The sequence below is a fragment of the Eptatretus burgeri genome, chromosome 4, assembly GCF_056783735.1.
Source record: "Eptatretus burgeri isolate ZD-2024b chromosome 4, Ebu_testis_v1, whole genome shotgun sequence".
NCBI classification, from domain to species: domain Eukaryota; kingdom Metazoa; phylum Chordata; class Myxini; order Myxiniformes; family Myxinidae; genus Eptatretus; species Eptatretus burgeri.
In genome coordinates, this window is record NC_140964.1 from 10,175,331 (window position 1) to 10,197,548 (window position 22,218).

General features: G+C 45.8%; 2 protein-coding genes across 16 annotated transcripts in view; one reads left to right on the forward strand and one right to left on the reverse strand.

Annotated features, from left to right (window-relative positions):
• Positions 1 to 22,218, reverse strand: part of LOC147027455 (nectin-4-like) — an 83,539-nt gene that overhangs the window by 39,894 nt on the left and 21,427 nt on the right. For 8 of the 15 annotated variants that reach the window (XR_015057050.1, XR_015057052.1, XR_015057053.1 and 5 more), the window contains exons 1-3: positions 19,330 to 19,639; positions 11,336 to 11,430; positions 10,485 to 10,791 (exon numbers count right to left, since the gene is read on the reverse strand). Coding sequence is in view for 8 of the 15 variants with exons in the window: in XM_085876885.1 (XP_085733011.1) it covers positions 10,485 to 10,791; positions 11,336 to 11,430; positions 19,330 to 19,414 (487 nt within the window). In the remaining 7 variants the exon portion in view is untranslated. Of the gene's footprint in view, positions 1 to 10,484; positions 10,792 to 11,335; positions 11,431 to 19,329; positions 19,641 to 22,218 lie in introns of those variants that run through there. The other 7 variants (XR_015057051.1, XM_085876891.1, XM_085876890.1 and 4 more) reach the window with 4 other exon arrangements.
• LOC147027456 (uncharacterized) lies at positions 669 to 13,732 on the forward strand. Its single transcript, XM_085876903.1, has 2 exons — positions 669 to 8,006; positions 13,170 to 13,732. The coding sequence occupies exon 1, from the start codon at positions 5,009 to 5,011 to the stop codon at positions 6,014 to 6,016; it is 1,008 nt and encodes a 335-aa protein (XP_085733029.1). The 5' UTR covers positions 669 to 5,008; the 3' UTR covers positions 6,017 to 8,006; positions 13,170 to 13,732.

A 22,218-nucleotide genomic window follows, 5' to 3' on the forward strand; every position in this document is an offset into this window, starting at 1 on the left:
ACCAGTCTGTTTTCCTTGTATCCCTCATCGGTATAATCCAATATGGCTGCCGCACGATACACACGATGAATAGCCGATATGGGTATCTCTTCTAACTTTTGAAGTGAAGGATAACGAAATACGGTTTTGGTATCGACTCATAGGTTTATAGGTATGGGGAATTAATTAAAGATAAGATTGTGTTGATTGGAGCATTCTATATTGTCATCAATACAATTAAAGCTAACATAAGAACATGATAAATTCATGGGATATGACAACCCCATTTTCAGCCTGGTGTGTTGGCGCAGTGGTTAGGGCAGCGGCTTGGGATCCAAAAGGTCCTGAGTTCAAGCCCCGTTGGGCCACTGAATTAATACACCAGGGGGTTGACTCAGCCTGTCATCCTTCCGAGGTCGGCGAAATGAGTCCCAGTATACTGGGCCGGTGTATACCCCGGTTAAAATAGGTGTACCATATCCCTGTGTCGTAAGAGGCGACCAGGGTTGCGTCAGGAAGGGCATCCAGCGTAAAACCTGTGCCAAATCACTATGCAGATCATACAGATGATCCGCTGTGGCGACCCCTAACGGGAGCAGCCGAAAGAAGAAGAAGAAGAAGAAGATGACAACCCCATTTTCATTTTTATCTCAATAAACGTTTTGGTTTTTTTTCTTTTCTTTTCTTTCAGTGACCCTTTGGAGATTGAACGGCAAGACCAGAACCCAACATCGGAATCATGGCAGAGTGGCGGATGGCAAAATGCATTATCTGTGATGGCAAACACTCAAAAAGCCACAAACGTGTGTGTGGTGTGTTGCATCCATCGAGTACATCACAGATATTCTAAAATATGCCTGGCGATATCTTAAAAATGGTGACATGAAATACAAACATGTTGTTGCGGCCACGAGTGAACTGTCTCCTGTCGATCTTGCATTCATTTAATATGACAGAAGCTGCCGCAACAAAGTAATTCACATCGGTAATGTGAAAAAGGTTGAGAAACCATTTGCAAATTCATCTAGTAATGAGGGTACCACAAACAAAATTGGGCGTCCATCAAAAACAACCAGTGATGTATGGCGTGCTCGTCGAGCCAGTGGTGTTAAGGCTAAGCAGAAGATATGGTTATTTGCTCCTTGTCCTGACTATTGCAGTGATGCAGAATTACACAAGGTCATCACAGATTCTATGGGACAGTCCCTGTTAAATATTTTAAAAGGACACCAACAATGATCATTGTCATGTGTGTCTCGCTCAATTAGTTGACCAGATGATACTCGTGCTTTGGACAAGTACTACCACCGTCAATGTTACAAGAAGGCACTCAGATCCTCTCACGTTTGTAATACTAATGATACCAATGTTCTGTGCAACGACGTACATCTGATCTTGAACTTCTTGATGCTGTCAAATCCTCACTTTTACTTGGTGATGTCATAAACATGAATGCAGTAAATGATGAGTACGCAAGAATATCGAGTGAGCATGGTGTTGATGAGCCACGAAAGGATCAGAAAAAAACACTTGAAACGGTTGATATTGGAGCAAGCACCCTCGATTGAATTTGTGCCAACACTCCATAAAAATGAAAGTGAGAATTTGATTACTACCGAGTCCCTTATTGATGTTGTTCAGTCTGCTATTGTTGATTATTGTGATTCTGTCTTGAATGATATTGTTAGGACTGCTTGCATGTTACGTTGAGAGTTTTTGTTTCATTGTAAAAACTGGAAGTTTAGTGGTAGCCTTGAAGGTTTTGAAAACCCTCTGATGCTGGAATCATTTTTGAGGCAGTTACTGTTTGGTACCGATTCCAAAAAAGGTTACTGGAAAGAGAGATCGCCATGTGTGCACATCCATTGATGTTGTGTCCCAGATGATCGCACACAATATCAAAAATGACAAGCAGGTCACGCACGAACCCAAGGTGGATACTGGCTTCGTCTGTACAGTGGAGACCCCACTTTCTGTCAGCCTCCCTCTCACCATCCACAAAAAGGTGCAGGACAAAAGCCTGATCAGTCTCCTCTCGAACTTTAATTTAGGGACAAGCTATGATTCTATCATCAACATCGAGACGAGAGTGGAGTCCAGTGTTGTTGCACGTATGGAAGTCACTGGCAGGTACAGTTTGCCACGTTGGATTAAGAAGGGGAAATCTATCTTCTTCGCCATAGACAACATGGATATCAATGAAGATACTACTCATGGGCAGAACAACTTAATGAGGTGATCGGTCATGTTTCAAGCAGAAGATGAAGAGGCGCAACTTCTGAATGATCCCATCATTGTGCCAGATCGACCTACTGAACAATACATCCACGTGAACTATCTTGATTAGCCACGTCGTCCTAAGCTGATGAAGTTTAATTTGTTTGAGTTTCAAAGTTGTGAGAAACTTCATCAGTATCAGACGCAGGATCATGTGTGGATGCTGGCAAATTACCTTGGGAATGAAAACGTTACTGATGACCCTGCTCAAGCCAGTACATCCACTGATTCTTCCACAAATTATTGTACTCAAGTATGCATGTCTGCTGATTCTACAGCTGTAGGATCTGTCTTGAAAGTGGACAGTTCAACTCGGAAAAGGGTCAAGATCGACAAAACCTCAATCATGCCCACATGGTCTGCCACAAATTCACTCCTCGTGGAAGCAAAGAGCGACACCAATGCACAGAAAAAAATAGTTGAGGTAGTCGCTCCATTATTCAGGCAACCTCCGACAGACTATGCTACACTGTATACGGTTCTAAGGCTGACGCAAGATATATCCGCAGTCACAGTCAGACCAGAGCCAGAAAGGAGGACAGTAATTACACTGGATCTTGATCTCGATGAGAGGGCACTGAAGATTCAACAATTAGTTGTGAAAACAAACTCATTTCTTCGCCCTGGGAGCTACATGTGTGCTTTGCATCTCTCCATGTACTCAGAAAATATTCAGAAGGCAATGGTATTAACGCCATTGCTATCGAAGCCGGATTCTATTCTCCTGCTGCAATTAGTCAGATATTCACTGGAAAGGCCTTGAAGAGGGGAATCAAATATCATACAATGAGCGCACTCGCCTGCTGGTACCTCAAGTTTGACCAGATTTTCGATCAAACACTTCCTGGACCTCTCATTGACAAGTGCAAGGAGCTGCGGGAACAACTACATAACCACGATAAAAGCTCAGCCGATCTCTTTGAGGCCCGTTCCTGTGACTTTACCAACAACATCAAGGAGAGCCTCAAAAAGAAGCAGAGTTGCGATTTGGCTGTATATCTGACCAATTGCATGTGTCAAGTTGACTGCCTCCTCCACCTTCTTCAAGGGTGCCGATCAGGTGATTTGGAGGGATACATCACAGCACTTGAGGAACAAGTCAAGTACTACTTTGGCCATGACTTTGACAAATATGCCAGGTTGATACCTGCGCATCTTGCTCAAATGCAAGAGTTGAAGATCCAGAGTCCAGAGACATTGAAGGCCCTCACAGATGGTGATTACAGTGTCAATAAGAACAACACGCTGTTCACGAACCTGATGGTGGACCAGGTTTGGAGCAGGAGATCTCGCGCTTGAAGGTGGCCAGGGGTGAGTTCACCAAGAATAAAGCCGCCCTGAATCAGGTCATGCTTTTTGCCCCTGAGGTCACCCAAATCATGTCTCGCAGTTCCATGACTTGTATGCACTCTCACCGGAATCATCATTATCAGCTGCAAGGCAACATTGCTCAAGGCATGATGCAGAACGTGCTCAAAATCAAGGACTTTCTTTCCACACACTGCAATGGCAACCCGTTCCTCAATGCTGCTCCTCTCAAGAACATCGCCTCATCCATGATTTTAGATTATGATAGTAAGAGAGACATTCTCGATAGAGATACGATTGGGCAAAGTCTATTTAAGGAATTTGTCAATCATCAGCTTCTTCCAAACTCTTCCGATCCTACCTCACTTTCAGCCACGTCTGTTTGGAACCCCATGAAAAAATGCAAGTTGAAAACGCTCAGTTACATGGATGTCAAAAAACCTGTGTAACATTTGGAGAAAAGGTTGGCAAGTTGCGGGAGGAGAGACAGCTTTTTGCAAGGTTTCTGATAATAATTCAGCAATCCCGGCCAGAGCTTCTGGCAAAGTTGAACAAAACCATCAGATAATATGGGATGGTGGTGACACATTGCTCAATGTTTGCAGGGGACGATTCTTTACGCGTCCCCACTGACAAGAGTTCCATCATGAAAGCCATCGAAGAAATGCCTGTCCTGGTGATGAATGACACAGTGGTGGAGTTGATGGATATTGACATGATTGAACCAGAAAAAGCACTCGTCATTGATGGACAAGCCGTTGTGCAAGGATTAACGAAAACACCATCGATGAAGACCATCGGTGACAACTCGATTGTCTTCGTCAAACACATCCAGCCTATGCTGAAAGTTAATAGTGAGGGATGAGTCATCTTCGACAAGTAAATCGATGACTCATTGAAAGCTCAGACTTGGGCAAAAACAACTGCAAAGGGATTTCTGCCCACTGAGTTTGAAGTCAGTGACACCACAAATATCACTAAGGTAACAATGAAAGAGTTTCTGGCTCATAGTCCAGTTGCCAGGTTGAGTACCTTGTTGTTGCGAGAAGTGTATTGTTTTTTGATGGTTTCATACTCGCATGGGTCTATAGAAAAAATTTAGCTTGGTTGCCGGAGTGGCAACCTTGGGGAACTCCGATAATTTGTATAAATCCAAGATGGCCACCGCGGACGGAGGTGGAAAATAACTTTTCAACCAATCAACCTACAATCACGTGTGATACATTTTTTCCGTATAATTTCAAGGTGAGGAATCGATTTCTGAGGTCAGTTGTGTGGTTCGGGGGTCAAATTCAGGGTCAAAGGTCAAGTTCAATATCATTTTTGGACTCGAGGGGTTGAAAACATTTTGACCCCTGCATCAACTGCAGATCACTCCTACTCAATAATTGATGAACGATCCCATTGATTCTCATCTCACCTCTTCTTCTTTTCAGAGAAACGTATGATGGCTGATACAAGGTGTCTTCTCCCAGTGTGTCACGGAGAAGAAACGAAATTCACTGAGATCGGGATCAAGAAGCTCATCTCGTGCACCAAATCCCATGGAGATGGGGACCTGCAGGCTAAGCTACAGAACATTATTGATGTTGGTGGAGATGCGGCAAGCATAGCCTGCCACAAAGGTTGCTACTGTACTTATACATCAAAAGAGAAAATTGAGAGAGTGAGAAAGTCACAGAAAAGAAAGGCTGAAGATGAGGGTGTAAGGACAACTACAAGGCCTCATACAAAGGTAGCTGACAAAGGTGTGTTTGAATACAAACGTGATTGTATGTTCTGTAGTGAGGAATGTTTACCCATTGATGATAGACACCCAGAAAGATGGGACCGCGTTCGTGAGTGTATGACCAAAGAACATTTTGACACAGAACGTAACCCACTCCCAACTATGAAAGATATGCTCCTTGATGTTGCTGAGCAGTGTAATGATGATGTCGCGAGAAGGGTCAAGTTGCACCTTGCTTTTGTTTCTGATCTACCTTCTGCTGAGTGCAAGTACCACGTCCGCTGCTGTAACAATTTCACGAAAGTCCCCACATATGCCGATTTGCCAACTGGTAGTGCAGATGAAAATGCTCTGAAGGAAGTCATTGAGTACATGAACCGTGACAGGTCCAGAATATGGAATAGTGTTGAACTGCATTCCCTGTACTCGGATCGAGGTGGCAAGCTCGCTCGATGTGACATGTTTAGCAAGTTGACTGACTGCATGAGTAAGGATGTTATCGTTGTTCGGGTAGATGGCTGTGCTGCCATTGTTGGTTTCCGTGAGTCCGTTGCTAAAAGTCTCAAGATATTTAAGGTAGATGATACGGATGAGAGGAGCATTGCTTCCGTGGTGAGGCAGATCAAGCATGAGGCACAGTCGGTCAAGTACAGCAGTGCCAATTATGACCTGTCAGAGTTTACACTGGCCAACACAATCAAGGCGACCAGACAAGTTTGTTGAAGTTGGTTTCGGACCTGGTCTCCGGTGGTAAAGTGACCAAGAAATCTCTGAGCCTGAGCCAGTCAATTCAAAGTCACGTTACAGGAACCAGAAATCAGACAACATTAGGACTGGCCGTCAAACTGTTGCACCGGCACGGCAGTTCCGAACTTCTCAAACCCCTTCATGAACATGGCTTCACGACCTCGTACGATGAGGCCCTGAGATTCCGAAAATTGGCCGCTCGTCTACTCGGTGACAATGCACAGGTTCTCCACCAGTTCATGGGGTTGTGTAGAACCATTGGCACCATCTTCACGTGGTTTGACAACTTCGATCTCCAGGTATTCACACCCAATGGTCGACGCACTACCCATGTCCTCTCACATGAATTCCAGCAACCTCATCCCGCAGGTATGCTGGAGTATGGCCGCGCTAAGCCAGGGATGCAGACCATACTTGCAAAATCTGCTGGCCAGCAGGCTCCACCTGAACTTGACATCACGAAGTATGGTGGGAAATAAAAGATGGCACCCCAGTACCAGCAACCTCCGATCAGCCCCCAGGATCCCCAAGATCTCATGGATGTAGTGCGTTGCGGCTGTTCAAGACAGGAGACGAAGACCAAGATGAAATGGAAGAGGAAGGAGAAGCAGATGTGGAAGATGATGAGGAAACTGAACATCTTGATCTTGCATTCGGTTCTGATGATGAATGGGAGTGATCGACGTTACTGAATAAACGCTTGACCACCATTGCTCTGAAAATGTCATTATTATTATTATTTTATTTCATTTTTGGCCAAAAAAGACCTTGAACTTCACCTTTGACCCTGAATTGACCCCGAATCACAAATTTGACCTCAGAAATCGATTCCTCAGGTCAAAATTATACAGAAAAGAGGTATCACACATGATTGCAAGTTAATTGGTTGAAAAGTTATATTCCACCCCCGTCCATAATTATATTCCATAAATTATTGGATTTATGCAAATTAGCAGGGTTCCCCAAGGTTGCCGCTTCGGCAACCAAGCCAAATTTTCTCTATAGACCCATGTGAGTACGAAACCATCAAAAAACAATACACTTCTCATTACAACAAGGTTGAGTACAGAACATATACGGGTGGCAAACGGACTATCACACCAAAACCAAATCAAGGCTGACACAGCATCTGGTCAAGAAGCTCCTACTCGCTTTCAAAGATTCTGACATGGGATTCTGCATTGCCTATGGGAGCAAATACTATGCCAACCACCCAGACATTATTGCAGATATGATGAAATGGCATTCTCATGAAGAAGCAGACACTCAGATACCGTTGCATGTCCTTGACAACTCTCGGCCATCACCTCGAGATACCAATGTTTGGTCTCCAGATTCTGACGTTCTTCTTCTTGTTATGGATGCTACAATGCCTGCACTGTGTGACAGGAAGTTGAACATGATAACACAAAGAGGCAAGATTTATCGTACAATTGACATTCATGAAAGGATGCAAGTACTGGGAGAGGAAAAAAAAAACTCATGGACTACTAGGGTTCCACAGCTTCACAGGAGCTGATTCGGGAAGAAAGTTCATGGGAATCTCTAATAATTATTGGGTGAATGCGTATATCTCCATTCCAAATGGCCACCATGTTCTAGTGCTTCCAGCGCCTTGGTGAAACCAACGGGCATATCGAGCGATTCGTCACCCAAATCTACTCGCAGAACACAAAATGCACTACCCGGGCAAAACTCAGATGGGAGCTCTTCTGCACCAGGAATGCTGAGGGGGGAAAGGTACCACCCACTCATGGAATGCTAGTTCATCACATACAGAGAGTTAATTATATCTGTACAAGAGACGAGTTATCGTGAAACCAACCCTACCCGACCCCACCCGCGGTCGAATCAAATGGCTGGGAGCTAGTTAAAAATCAACTCATGTCAGTAAGATGTTTGAACAAACCAGCCCCTGTCGCAGTTCTCAAGTTGATCAAGTGGGTGTGTAAGGGCAGCTGTGAAGGTAAAAATAACTGCTCCTTTGTGAAAAATGGATTAGTTTGTACACCTCTTTGTAAATGCACCGATTGCTCAAACGTGCTGGATTACTGGGTTATTGATGATGATGATGATGATGATGATATTTAAGATTGTCCATACATAGATGGCTAAATATGATGATCAGATATGATTGTTGGTTAACATGATGAGGTTTGATAATTTATGGCAATAGAAGATGATCAGTTGACATGATGGATGATACCATGTATATGATATGGTGATGAACATGTTTTCACTCAATATCTGATGGTCTCACTTGAATTTATCATGCTCTTATGTTAGCTATAATTGTATTGATGACAATATAGAATGCTCCATTCAATACAATCTTATCTTTAATCAACTTCCCATACCTGGAAACCTATGATTAGATACCAAAACCGTATTTCTATATCCTTTACTTCAAAAGCTATAAGAGATTACCCGTATCGGATATTCATCATGTGTATCGTACCGCAGCCATATTGGATATATACTAATAAGGGATGCTCCAATGGCAAAAAGTATGACATAATTTAATTCCCCACACCTGAAAACCGATATTGGGACACAAATCATCTTTCTATTTCTACAAAGTTGATAGTTTTAAGAAATCTCTTGTATCAGGGGGTTTGTGGGCAGCCATCTTGGGTGTATGCTACTAAGGAGTGTTCCAATCGGCAAGATTTTTGGTCCAATCAATTCCCATACCAAAAGCTTACATTTAGACAACAAATTAATCCTTCTATGTCCATTATTGATGATGATGGACATAAGTTATAACTTATAAGGCATTCCCTCTACCGGGCAAATCAGTTAAATTACATGAAATGCCTAATGTACCAAAACATCATTTGTAAATTGCACAGCGTTCACTTCTGTATGCAACACACACACTCGAGTACGCAAATCAACAGAGAAATCAAAATCATCAGCAAATTCGAGCCAGAGGCCTGATTTCTTCCCTCCCAAACCTCACTAATGCAAGTATTTGTGGACGGATGGACAGACGACACGCTATCCCATAAGCTTCCAGGAACTATGTTCCAGGTGAGCTAAGAATGAAGTGAAAAGCTCCTGGAAGCTGAAGAGTGGTGGAATCGTACCGGTGATTATTGGAGCAACGGGAATGATAAAACCCTCACGGAGATATTACAAACCATCCCTGGGAATATTACAACAAAAAAAACTACAGGAGGCTGTCCAGGGCTCAGTGACAATCCTCAAAAGAGTCCTCGGAACAAAACTTTGAGAACAAGAAAACTTCACAGATTGATCCATAAATCATGATATCTTACTGAAACGGAGGGGGGTACTTCGAGAACTGGGAGGACTCCTTTCCACCTTCTGAAACCCACATATAGAGATAACAACCGACGAGAGAAAACACACACACACACACACACACACACACACACACACACACACACACACACACACACACACACACACACACACACACACACAACGATACAAAACGTAAACTGTTCAGCCTGGCGGAGGTATGCACTCTACCGAGAGCCGTTCTAGTATACGAGGTATTATTGTATACAAAGTCAAGCTTCATGAAGGAGCGAGAATGATGAACGGATCAGGGCGCAACAGAACAAAAGGAATAGTAGAGAAATTGGGGGTGGGGATGGGACACCAACAGCAGGGTTGAAGGATAAAATAGAGGAAGACTTGGACAATAATGAGTGAGGGGTGAGGGGGAGAGGGGTCAGCAAGAATGCATGAGGTAGACAAGATGGATAAGGAAGGAAACTCTCTGGAAGGAAAACCTACATAGTTGGAAGGAGATTGGCTCGGAGATGGTTGGTGGGGGGGGGGGGGAGGATTTAATGGGTGTCGAAAAGATTTTGGTTTTGGATTGGGGACAATCTGAAACGGTGGTGAACAGCGACGTGATGACCTGAAAGGAAGAATGAGATTGAAGATGTGGAATTTGATTCCACAGGTGGGGGGGGGAAGAGGAATGAATAATTGGAAGTGAGCAGGGCTCCTGAATTTGGGTAGTTTCACCAAAAGGGGTTTGATGGTGGACCGTGTATGCCCTGCCAAAAACTGAGGGGGACAAAGCACGGAAAGAGCAGAGGGTGCAAGACCAGAAAGGAGACGGTAGAAGACAGAGAGACCACCGGTCTGTTTGCAATGGGAAAGTGATAGGCCCATATATTCAGCTTCATCGCAGGGAATTCTAATCATCTTGATGGGCTTCGTTTCCACGGTGTCAAGGTGAGCATGCTGCATTGGAGTTTTCCTCAAGCAATACTGCACAATAACTGTGAAAATTTGCACAAATAACTTTCCTCTGTTGGAACGGAAATTTCAATAAGAGAGATGGTTATCTTGTGGAAATAGTTACTGGACAGATGCAATCAACTCCCACACAAACTCACATCTACCACACCATACTATTCTTCTACTCTTCCTCTATCCAATTCAACCAGGTCATGCTCACCGAACACTTGAAGCTCCAATCCAGCTTGTAGGCCTCCACGTGGAAACAAAGTGAACACACAGATATATGTCCCACCATCGGCCCGCCTTGCCTCGCTCAGGTGTAAGGTCCCATCGCGACTGCCGCTGGGTCCTATAGGACCCCGGGATCCTTCGAAGGTCGCTCGACCATCGAAAGGTCCAGCAAAATTGCTACCGTACAATGGGCTAAGAGTAGCAAGAACGAGGGGAGGCGGACGAGGTTCCGGTGGTGGAAGTGGTGAAGCAGCAAGGAAGCGCCATGTCACTTGTGAGACGGAGTCATTACCCTGTAGAAAAATGGGAGGGAGGCGGCGGAGGCAAACAATAAACAAATAAACAAAAAGACAATAAAAAGGAAAAATATCTTTACAGGCCAGTATGACAAATTACAAGTAAAATGACAATGTGCAAATGTCATGGAGGATGGTATCAAGATACTGATGTCTTATAAAATAAAGCTTTCATTTTCACCACCATTTAAAGAAAAAAGTCAAAAAGCAGCACAAGAGACGTTTCAAATACTTCCTCCTCGAAACAGAGCCGTCTCTACAATAAGGACCGTCGGTCATGGTCCCATGCTGGTAAGGCAGGCTTGGCCGGAGCTGGACCACGGTTCATTGAATGATGAACATTACACTCTGTACAGCAGCACTGCAATGCCAATTAGGTCAAATTGTTAAAATCAGACATGCGACCAAGAGCCGAATGGCAGTCTTGTAACTGAGAAGCATTTCAAAGATGGGGAAAAATTGATGCAAAGAGAAAGAAAGAGAAGGTATGGATCGAGAAAGAAGAAAATTCAACTAAAACGAGCCAAAGGAAACTACATACCTTATACCGGCAGATAAGGGTTGCCTGCTCTCCTTCGGTAACTACTATGTCATCAGAGATTTCCAACTGCTCATCCACCAATATCAATCCTGAGGCTGAGTGAAGACAACAATGGTGGTGTTAAGGTGGGGGGGGGGGAAAGTGGGTGAAAAAGGATAACAAGGGGGTTTGAGGAGAGTCCCAAAATACTAGGAGTAGGGACAACTTTCAATTCAAAGCCATTTGTATTTAATGATCGCGACACACCGAACCTGCACCCATAATGAAGCGTAATGTGTTCTTTTCTAATTGAACTGTCTTTCTCTGCACCAAAAAGGAAGATTACATAAGTTGATGATTAATTTTCATTCTTTTAACACGTCAGAAGAAGCAGACAATCAGACAGGATTGATTTAACCTTTAAACACATCACAGAAATGGCGGCAAAAATGAAGTGTAACGCACGAGTAAAGGTTCACTCTGAGGAGCACCCAATTTGAGGCGTACAGAGCGAGTGAGTAGAAGATACACCCAGGTAGTGACAGAATGCAGGGATATGAAAGAAGTGGAAGGAGGAAAATGGCCTCCAGTCTGCCATATTGGGCATATTGCCGAATAAAGAAGACGTGCATATATATGCCATCATCCACTATCTGTGTGCCAAGTTTGAACATCATCGGTAAATGGATGTCTGAGAAATGATTGGGGACATATTCATCATTGGGATTTTTACAACTAAAATGACCGCCAGTCGGTCACCTTGGATCTGATGGCGACAAAAAAAACGAATGTATGTACACCATCATGTGTTGGCTTTGTGCCAAGTATGATGAAAATTGATCCATACATGTCTGAGATATATGCCTGGTGTTGGGTTAATGGTTAGGGTTGCGAGCTCAGGATCCTAGGTGGGGTTGAATCAATACCAGGTGCGGTTGACTGAGCCCGTCATCCTTCCGAGGTCAGCAAAATGAGTGCCAGCTTGCTGGGATGTTCGAGCCATTCGAGTATCCTGTGTCTGAGTGGTGACCGGTCCAGGATTGTGCCCAATAGCCCAGGAGACTGCCTTGGCAGAACCGACGCTCTGTACAGAGTGTTGTCCCAATGGATGGATGCCTGAGATATGGTTGCAGATGAACGCACGGACATGAAAATTGAGACGAAATCTTTAAGCCCCCGTTTCAGACCAAGTCCAACGGGGGCTAATAACCCTGCCTGTGAAACACTGAGATGACAGTTCATAGCCAGGTTGTGATTTTGAACCCAGGCTAAACAGGTAAGAGACGAGTGTGTGCACCTGGAATAGTCCCTTGAAAAGATATGGATAGGGAAAGTTTTTCTTTGCAATCAAATGGAACAGTCGCTTTCTCCCTTTCAAGGGAGAGTTGCATTTAATCTTTCTCAAGAAAAAAACATAAATAAACAAGCTTTTTTCAATCTTGTGGCTTTCTTCCTCTCACATCTTCCTCTTTGTTCTCTTTTCCCCTCTAGCTCTTCTAATTTTAGTGTCATTTGAAAACATTCAAACCAAACATACATGGCACAAGATTTGCTGAACACTTTTTTCAATGGAATGTGACCCATCACAAAGGCACAGGCCAATCAAGAAACAAGAATAATGCAGGGGCTACATCAAGGAAAATATGCATATTATTTTACTTATCCAGTACAAGACTACAACCTCATTCAACCACAACTGGATATGCACAATTAAACTGGATGATCCAAGAACTGGATCTTTCCTTATTGCCTCCAATTATGTCCTAAACTTGTTTTTGCTGGTTTTCACATCGCCATACTTTCGCTCTCCCTTTCGCCTCCTTTCTTAGTTCTCTCCACACTCTTCTCGTTTCAGTGGAAATGCAGGCGAGTATCGATGAACTTCGTCAGCAGGTTGTGCGTCAGATTGTGGCATGTAAGCAGATGGAAGTCTCTGGTTTGACGCTCTACTTTTCCACAAGTAGCTTTGCACTTTAAATTCATTTTCCCATCTGCTCGTCCATTCTCAAACTGCTGATGATCAAAATGTTAGTGCGTGTATACAATAAATAAATGATGATGAATTAACTTGTTTGCAGGTTGGCGGTCATACCCAACTGCAAGTACAATAGGATAACAGTTCGAACCTGAAGGAATACAATTGACCGAGCACAAACATCACCTCCTGAAGTGGGTTTCCATCTCACATGACAAACTTTATTTTTCCCACGGCAATCGGGAGGGAATCTACACATTTTGAAACCGAGCTGTTGGATTGGTACATCCAATTGCACAGCATCCTGTCATTAAAAAAATAAAAAAATTATTATGAGCTATCATGTGCTCATCAATGAACGATCGAAGGATACAAAATGGTGCCCACGACCCACGTGACCAGAAAATTCCTGGGCATGCCACGTCGCTACCAGTTTATAGAGACTCAACAGGAGGTACAAGGAGAATAAGGAAATGGAAAAGGGGGAGAGACTGGAAAAGGGGAGGGACTGGAAAAGGGGGAGGTGAGGAACAAAGGGGTGGAAAAGGAACAAAGGGGTGGAAAAGGAACAAAGGGGTGGAAAAGGAACAAAGGGGTGGAAAAGGGTGACAAATATGGAGGGTGTGGGCCTCGGGGTGCGAGTAGAGGGGAAGGAGAAGGGTAAAAAGTAAGTTGTAAATTATCAAACTCACCCCCAAAGTGGAAGCAAAAAGTTGTTGTTCATATTAGACTGACATTTACTCAGGCAGAGTGATTCGTGGACACACTACAACTCGCCCGTCGTATTAATACATACTTGTCGTTGAATATTACGCACAATGAATATTGCCATTGCCCACGTGCGTTCGACCACGTACGTGGGCGGAGATTTTCATCGCCTCAGCTCCGACTCCACCCCTTGTCCAATCACACACAGAGGGCGACTTTCCCACGACACCCCGGCCAATGAGGGTTGAGATGCCACAGAGGGCGACTTTCCCATGACATCCCGGCCAATGAGGGTTGAGATGCCACAGAGGGCGACTTTCCCACGACACCCCGGCCAATGAGGGTGGAGATCACACACAGAGGGCGACTTTCCCATGACACCCCGGCCAATGAAGGTTGAGATGGCCACAGAGGGCGATTTTCTCACGACACCTCGGCCAATGAGGGTGGAGACAACCTCAGATGGCGATTTTCTCACCCCGGACAAGAAAGATATAAAGGAACGCCAGGCTGGGGAGGTTGGTCATCTTAGGGGTCGCGGGTCTTGGTGCTGGCTGGTTTGTCTGGTCCTGGGTCATCGTCGTCTCTGATCTTCTCCTTGGTCTTGGTTGATTGGCGCGGAGCTGGTTGGAGAGCGCGGTACCTGGTGCTTGGAGCGGCATCGTGTTGCGGGTTTGAGTCCCGCCGAGCCGGATCGTCAAGGGCCGCACAAGATAGGAAAGTCCAAGCTAGCATCCTTACCTCCAGTTCACCTTCCCTCCGAGCTGGGGGTATCAATAAAGGCCGCGGCCATCATTTTGTTACGGTTGTGGAAATTCACAGAGCACCATTTCGGTCCTTAGATCAATTATGTCGATAAGTCTGTGTTTGGATAGATTTCCCCACCGATCTCTAAGGGATTTATTCGCGTAACCGGGCTGTGATCTTTGAGGTAGCCGTTTTTCTTTTACTATCTTTATTTTGGACCAACCGCTTCACAACAACCACCTCCACCACCAACATCGCTCTCACCAACCATCTCCACAACGACCACCACGACATCCCCTCACAACCTACGCAACAACGAGGAGCAACGCCTCACCATCATCTCCATTGCGCCGCCATTTTTGCGCCAGCGACGGCGAATTCCCCACGAACAACATCTCTGCCAGCAGGCGCGGGGACTCCTTCGTTGGCACCAGGGTCGTCGATTTCATCCACGTCCGCTCTCTCAGAGCTTCACATCGAAATCGGATCAAAATATCGAAAGGGGCGGAGCCAGCGGGGGGTCAGAGGTGAGGGATCGGAGATCAAACCTCGCCTCACGGATCCCATATAAAGGCGCGCAGAGGCGCCAAGTGCGCAGTTGTGGGGAGTTGTGAGGAGTTGTGAGGAGATGTGAGGAGTCGCGCTGGGAGCTGGGTCAGCCTGGAGTCTGGAGTCTGCAGACGGACGGGAGCTGGAGAGAGTGGAGCCTGGAGCGCAGCCTGCCGTGCCGAGCTGTGGGTCACTGGGAAGAGGCCGGAGAGGAGTCGCCAACCAGTGGCATAACGGTCCGAGGTGATCGGGCCCCGGAATAGTCCAAACGACGCGGAGGAACGGACGGGCTCTTAAGAGAGCATCAACTCTGAAAGAGCAAAGGCCCGTTCGTTCCTCTGAGGCGTTGTCGACTAAGCCCGATTGATCGGGCCACTCGACGAAGTATGGGCCGCGCCGCGGTCACGCCAGCTGCCGTGTGGACGGGACGGCAAGGAGCACCCAGCGAGTCGCCATGAAGGCGGCAGGTAACCAGCGCGGCCTCTCGGAGCTTTTTCGGACTTCACAGCTCCGTGAACTATGAAAGGCCATGAGGCTCAGTTCTTGCCCTTTTCTTTCCGGGGTTTTCTTTGAATGAAAGTTGTGGCGCCATGTCTTTAAATAGAACTGTTAAGTGCATGTGTGTACATAATAGACGGTTGTAGTTCTTTTTTTCCCTCGTGTCCTGTCCCTTACCCCCATTGCATTAATTGCATTGCTTGTATATGTGCATTGGTTGCATACATGACTGCATGACTGCTTACGTGTGTGTAATAAATGTCCTTGTGTAAATGTTCACCTGCTCGTTGCGTTCTCTTCCCTTAATTGAACTGCCATTATTAAGTTCGGAATATTGCTGGCTTTTTAATAGCCGATAAAAGAATCGGGTCTAGCGAGGCTTCGCGATAATACCCCGCTCGGTTATCACAAAACGGAGCGAGCTGCTTAGCGGCTCGTTTCCAAGAAGGCCCTATTGAGGTACAGTCTCTCGGTAGTCTGCCCGCGGGATTAATTAGGTAAATCAACCATTCGGCGATCGGACCCTGTAGCACGCGGTTAAAGTATTGACAAGGCTGTGATGTGATTAGAGATACAACCGTAGCTGGATTTCGGCATTGATCCGAAAGCTGCGACTAGGTTTGTCCGTTCGGAGGGCAAGAGCGGCCGCCATTGGCTAGAAGTGGTTGCCCGCACACCGACGGGTGTGAATCTGTAAGAATTTCTTTTTGGGGGTGTGTGTCTGTGTGTGGGCCTGTCTTCAAGTAGAATTGTGTCAGTGCTTTCTTTTGCTCATTGTACATTACATTTCTTATTCGGATAACTCTGCTCTTTGTGTGCTTCCCTCCCCGATTATTATAATAAATAAATATCCCTTTTGTTGAATGTACCAGCTCGTTTCTGCATTTCTTTCATTGGATTAGGATGGTGCATGTTGAGAAATAGCGAAGCAGTAAATTGTTCATTTGGACCGACAGGCCTCGGTAACCATCTGCTTGGGTTACACACGGTTCGAGCCCGGTAACGGATCGTTCCGCTCGAGGCCTGTTGAGGGTGTGAATTCCCCGGTAAGCTTTGCCGCGTGGGTACTTAGGTAAATTGAAGTTTGGCAATTAACCCTACCCCACGCGGTCAAATTATTGGCGATTCATTGTCCTGTAAGGGACCCGTGCCTTTCGGACTTATCCGAGGGTCACGACCTAAATTCCGGTGTGTTCTGGAGCCGACTCTACTGCTCCCCCTCCCGGTCGTGCTCGCCACCGAGACCTGGCCCCACAACATTACGTGGCGGAGGTATGCGCTCTGCCAAATGCCCTTCTAGTTTATTTTTGTGATTTTGAGCCAATTTGTTCCACATATCCTCAAGAATACAGTTCCGAATTAAAATTGCTTTGAGCGAAACCTGTAGATGTCGTGCATATTTATTAGAGTGAGGGTCCTCCACCAGTACGTGTTGGAAAGGAAAAGGAAAAGGAAAAACAAAAATGTAAAATTCCACACACAAAAAGTTAAAAATGGCATCAACATGAACACAAGGGCAGAGTGGTATCATCATGAGTGTGATGAAGTAGTCGGACGGGACGAATGATGCATGAAGCCTTTGTACCGCTCAGCGTTTACACCTTTCAATCAACGGACCAACATTTTGATATTTTGGGAATGTGTTTTTTCGCCACCAACACACGACCCTGGTGGAGCAACGCCCGTGATCGCTTGCAATGATGATAAACATCGTACATGATGACTCAAACCACCGCCTTCTGTCAAACATCGAGATGTGTCGAACGGAAATCATTTAAATTTCTACAACTTCATCCTCCCTCCCATTCAGCACAAACAATATTATTCTGCAAGTCTTGTATCCATCCACAACATTACTCTACACATCTTGTATCCATCCACAATATTACTCTACAAGTCTTGTATCCATCCACACGTCTTGTATCCATCCACACGTCTTGTATCCATCCACAACATTACTCTACACGTCTTGTATCCATCCACAATATTACTCTACAAGTCTTGTATCCATCCACACGTCTTGTATCCATCCACAATATTACTCTACAAGTCTTGTATCCATCCACAATATTACTCTACAAGTCTTGTATCCATCCACAATATTACTCTGCAAGTCTTGTATCCATCCACAACATTACTCCACACGTCTTGTATCCATCCACACGTCTTGTATCCATCCACAATATTACTCTGCACGTCTTGTATCCATCCACAATATTACTCTGCACGTCTTGTATCCATCCACAATATTACTCTGCACGTCTTGTATCCATCCACAATATTACTCTGCACGTCTTGTATCCATCCACAATATTACTCTGCACGTCTTGTATCCATCCACACGTCTTGTATCCATCCACACGTCTTGTATCCATCTACACGTCTTGTATCCATCCACAATATTACTCTGCACGTCTTGCATCCATCCACACGTCTTGTATCCATCCACACGTCTTGTATCCATCCACACGTCTTGTATCCATCCACAATATTACTCTGCACGTCTTGTATCCATCCACACGTCTTGTATCCATCCACACGTCTTGTATCCATCCACACGTCTTGTATCCATCCACACGTCTTGTATCCATCCACAATATTACTCTGCACGTCTTGTATCCATCCACAATATTACTCTGCACGTCTTGTATCCATCCACAATATTACTCTGCACGTCTTGTATCCATCCACAATATTACTCTGCACGTCTTGTATCCATCCACACGTCTTGTATCCATCCACACGTCTTGCATCCATCCACACGTCTTGTATCCATCCACACGTCTTGTATCCATCCACACGTCTTGTATCCATCTACACGTCTTGTATCCATCCACAATATTACTCTGCACGTCTTGCATCCATCCACACGTCTTGTATCCATCCACACGTCTTGTATCCATCCACACGTCTTGTATCCATCCACACGTCTTGTATCCATCCAATGAGTGCTCTCATGATACGGCATGATCCAAGCACCTCACCCACATCCTCGATTTATTTCTACATTCACTGACAGCATTCAATCTCTGGCCCCGCACGTTGACACGCGCAGTCTCACATGCGCAGATGCACGGCCCCGCACGCCGACACGCACGGCCCCGCACGCCGACACGCACGGCCCCGCACGCCGACACGCGCAGCCTCATGTGGAAATGCACGGCCCCGCACGCCGACACGCACGTCGACAGGCACGGCCCCGCACGCCGACACGCACGGCCCCGCACGTCGACAGGCACGGCCCCGCACGCCGACACGCACGGCCCCGCACGCCGACACGCACGGCCCCGCACGCCGACACGCACGGCCCCGCACGCCGACACGCACGGCCCCGCACGTCGACAGGCACGGCCCCGCACGCCGACACGCACGGCCCCGCACGCCGACACGCGCAGCCTCATGTGGAAATGCACGGCCCCGCACGCCGACACGCACGGCCCCGCACGTCGACAGGCACGGCCACGCACGCCGATGATGTCACGAAAGCTTCTCTGATTGCAAGATTCATTTACCTCATTATTTCCTGTGGTAAACTCACCTCGGTTCGCGACAATGAAAGAAACCATGATGCAAACGATGGAGAGCAGCGGCGCAGCCATGGCTTTTACAATGGACGAGTACATGGTGTCCGGAAGGGGGTTCGAAAACTACACGTTCGCACGAAATACTTAAACGTTTTATTGTCGATGAAATATCGTTGGACACCTAAATACGAGTGCGGCAACAATAAATGAAGAATACTTTCCAGACATTTTCTGCTCATCCGCCAAATGTTAATCAACCTGGTTTCCCCCTTTTGCTTGGGATGGGAGAGGTCCATCGCCCACTGCACGACCAAGTGAGACGAACCATTGCTGCGATGGGGGGGGGGGGTGGGGGGGTTGAGATATGGAGTTGGGATTGAATAACAACTTATCATCAAATTTTACAATACAGCACACTGTGCTGAACTGGACTCACAAATAAATAAAAAAACATTCCATCAAGAGCCGCATTATAGTATATCTCACAGCACACAATGACAATGTGTCATGTGTACCCCCCCCCCCCCCCAAATTATAGAAACTGTGGTTTGACTCCTTCCCCCTTGATAAACATTCCGGTTGCGCCCCTCCACCAACAACAATTCTGTTTGCACCCTCCTTCCACCCTCCTTCCACCCTCCTTCCACCCAACGAAAAATTAGATGCTCAACACAGCACCAACAGCCCACTTCATAAAAATTGATGTCGCACACATTTCGGCATGATAATTATTCGAGTGACACTTACAAACTCGCTCTGCACTCACAAATTCGTAGTTGTGAACCCCATCCCTGCTTTATCAAAATTGGGGTTAAACCTCCCACACCCTCATTAAAATAAAGACCAATTATTGCACTGTACCCCCAAGGAAGCCAGACATAACACACACACAGCAAAAACACATCTATATATATATATATATATATATATATATATATATATATATATATATATATATATATATATATATATATATATATATATATATATATATACACGCACGCACGCACGCACGCACGCACGCACACACACACACACACACACACACACACACAACACAGTAAAAACACCACACACACACTATATACAACACACACACACAACACACACACAGTAAAAACACCACACACAATATATATGTATGTATGTATGTATGTATGTATATATATATATATATATATATATATATATATATATATATATATATATATATATATATATATATACACATCTTGTTGTCGATTCTCTGCCCGCCCGGCGTGCGGACGACCGCCTCAGCCCAATTGCGGTCGCGCGCCCACCGAACGAGCAATCCAGTCGTAGCTTCCGGATGAACACCGAAACCCAGCTACGGGTGTTGTTAACCACACCATAAACAAGCCAACTCTTCTGTCCACGCGCTACAGCGTCAATCGCCGAATTGTCGATATACCTAACTATTCGCGCGGACAGAAATGCCGGGAGTTTATACCTCAACGGGACCTGCACGAAAACGAACCGCTTAAGCAGCTCGTTCCGTATGCGATTGCCGAGCGGTTATATATCGCCAAGCCCCGTCGGACCAGATGTACGTTTTATCGGCTTATAAACAGCCAGCTAACATTCCGAACGCTCCATGGCAGTCAAAGTGAGGAAGGGACGCAACGAGTAGGTGATATTTAACAACGGGGAACATTTATTTGAACACAGGCAATGCAATGAATGGGGGGATGGGGAAAAAGACACGAGCAAAAACCTACAGCCGAGTTCTGTTATTAAATGTAAAGCAAATGCAACACACGCACTTAATAGTTTCCTACTTGTTTGACGGGCCCACAAACACTCGTACGCACACACACACACACACACCCAATAAACGGTGGCTGATGCCTTTAATAAGGACTTCAACTCTGAGGGACAGATGAGCTGAAACCCGGAACCTATCTCGAACCTCTCCACCTCGTGTGGTCTTCAAGCTGCTCGGACCCGGGCTCCAGCGAGAGCGAGCTGGATCCAATCGCTGTGAGCCGCGATCCTTCCCGAGCTCCAGCAAATCCCCTCGCGCTTCCAAACACGTGCTGGTGAGACGAGGCGCCGATCCTTCCCGTTGATGCGTTGCTTCTCCAAAGAACCACCTCCAAGATGAGGTCAAGGAGTCGCACCAAGCCAGGAACCAAGCGGAGAACAAAGACTAAAGAGCTCCACGAACTAAGAAGAGCCAGCCGAACCGGACGACGAAGTAGAGCGCAAAACACGTGTGACTCTCGCAACTGGCGCTCCTCTCTCGATGAACAACAACCAACAAGCTCGAGCCGAGCAACCAGCTCAACTCTCTTTCGATGAACCCAGCACAAAAAGCGAACCACCTCTCTTCCGAACAAAGCCAGCGCCCAAAAAGCGAACCGAGCCAAGCAAAACCCGAAGGCCTGCTGAAAAGCCAAGCCCGAACCCAAAAGCCTTCTCCCTAACCCGAGCCAAGCAGAAGCAAGAAGCTTACTGAACCAACTCGAGCCAAGCAGAGTGTCCCTTTTTTATTCCTATCGGCCCCTTCCCCGCTCCCAGCATGACTCGTGCCCTCGTGCTCCATCCCCTGCTCAACCACGGGTGGGAGGGAGTTGTTTACATCCCGTGATTCAGGACGGGAGGGCTCTTCTTCCTCTTTGCAGAAGAGGGGGAGGGGCGTCTTCCTTTGTGTTGTGATCGCTCCCGAACTATTAAATTAAATCACAGCACATTTAATCGATTTTTGCCCCTGAAACAATGGAAGGTGAGCTATCTAGGGAACATGCACTTATCGACATAACTGAGCTTAAGGAACCTGTATGTTGAGTGCGATCGAATTCCAAATTTGTAACAAAATATATATATATATATATATATATATATATATATATATATATATATATATATATATATATATATAT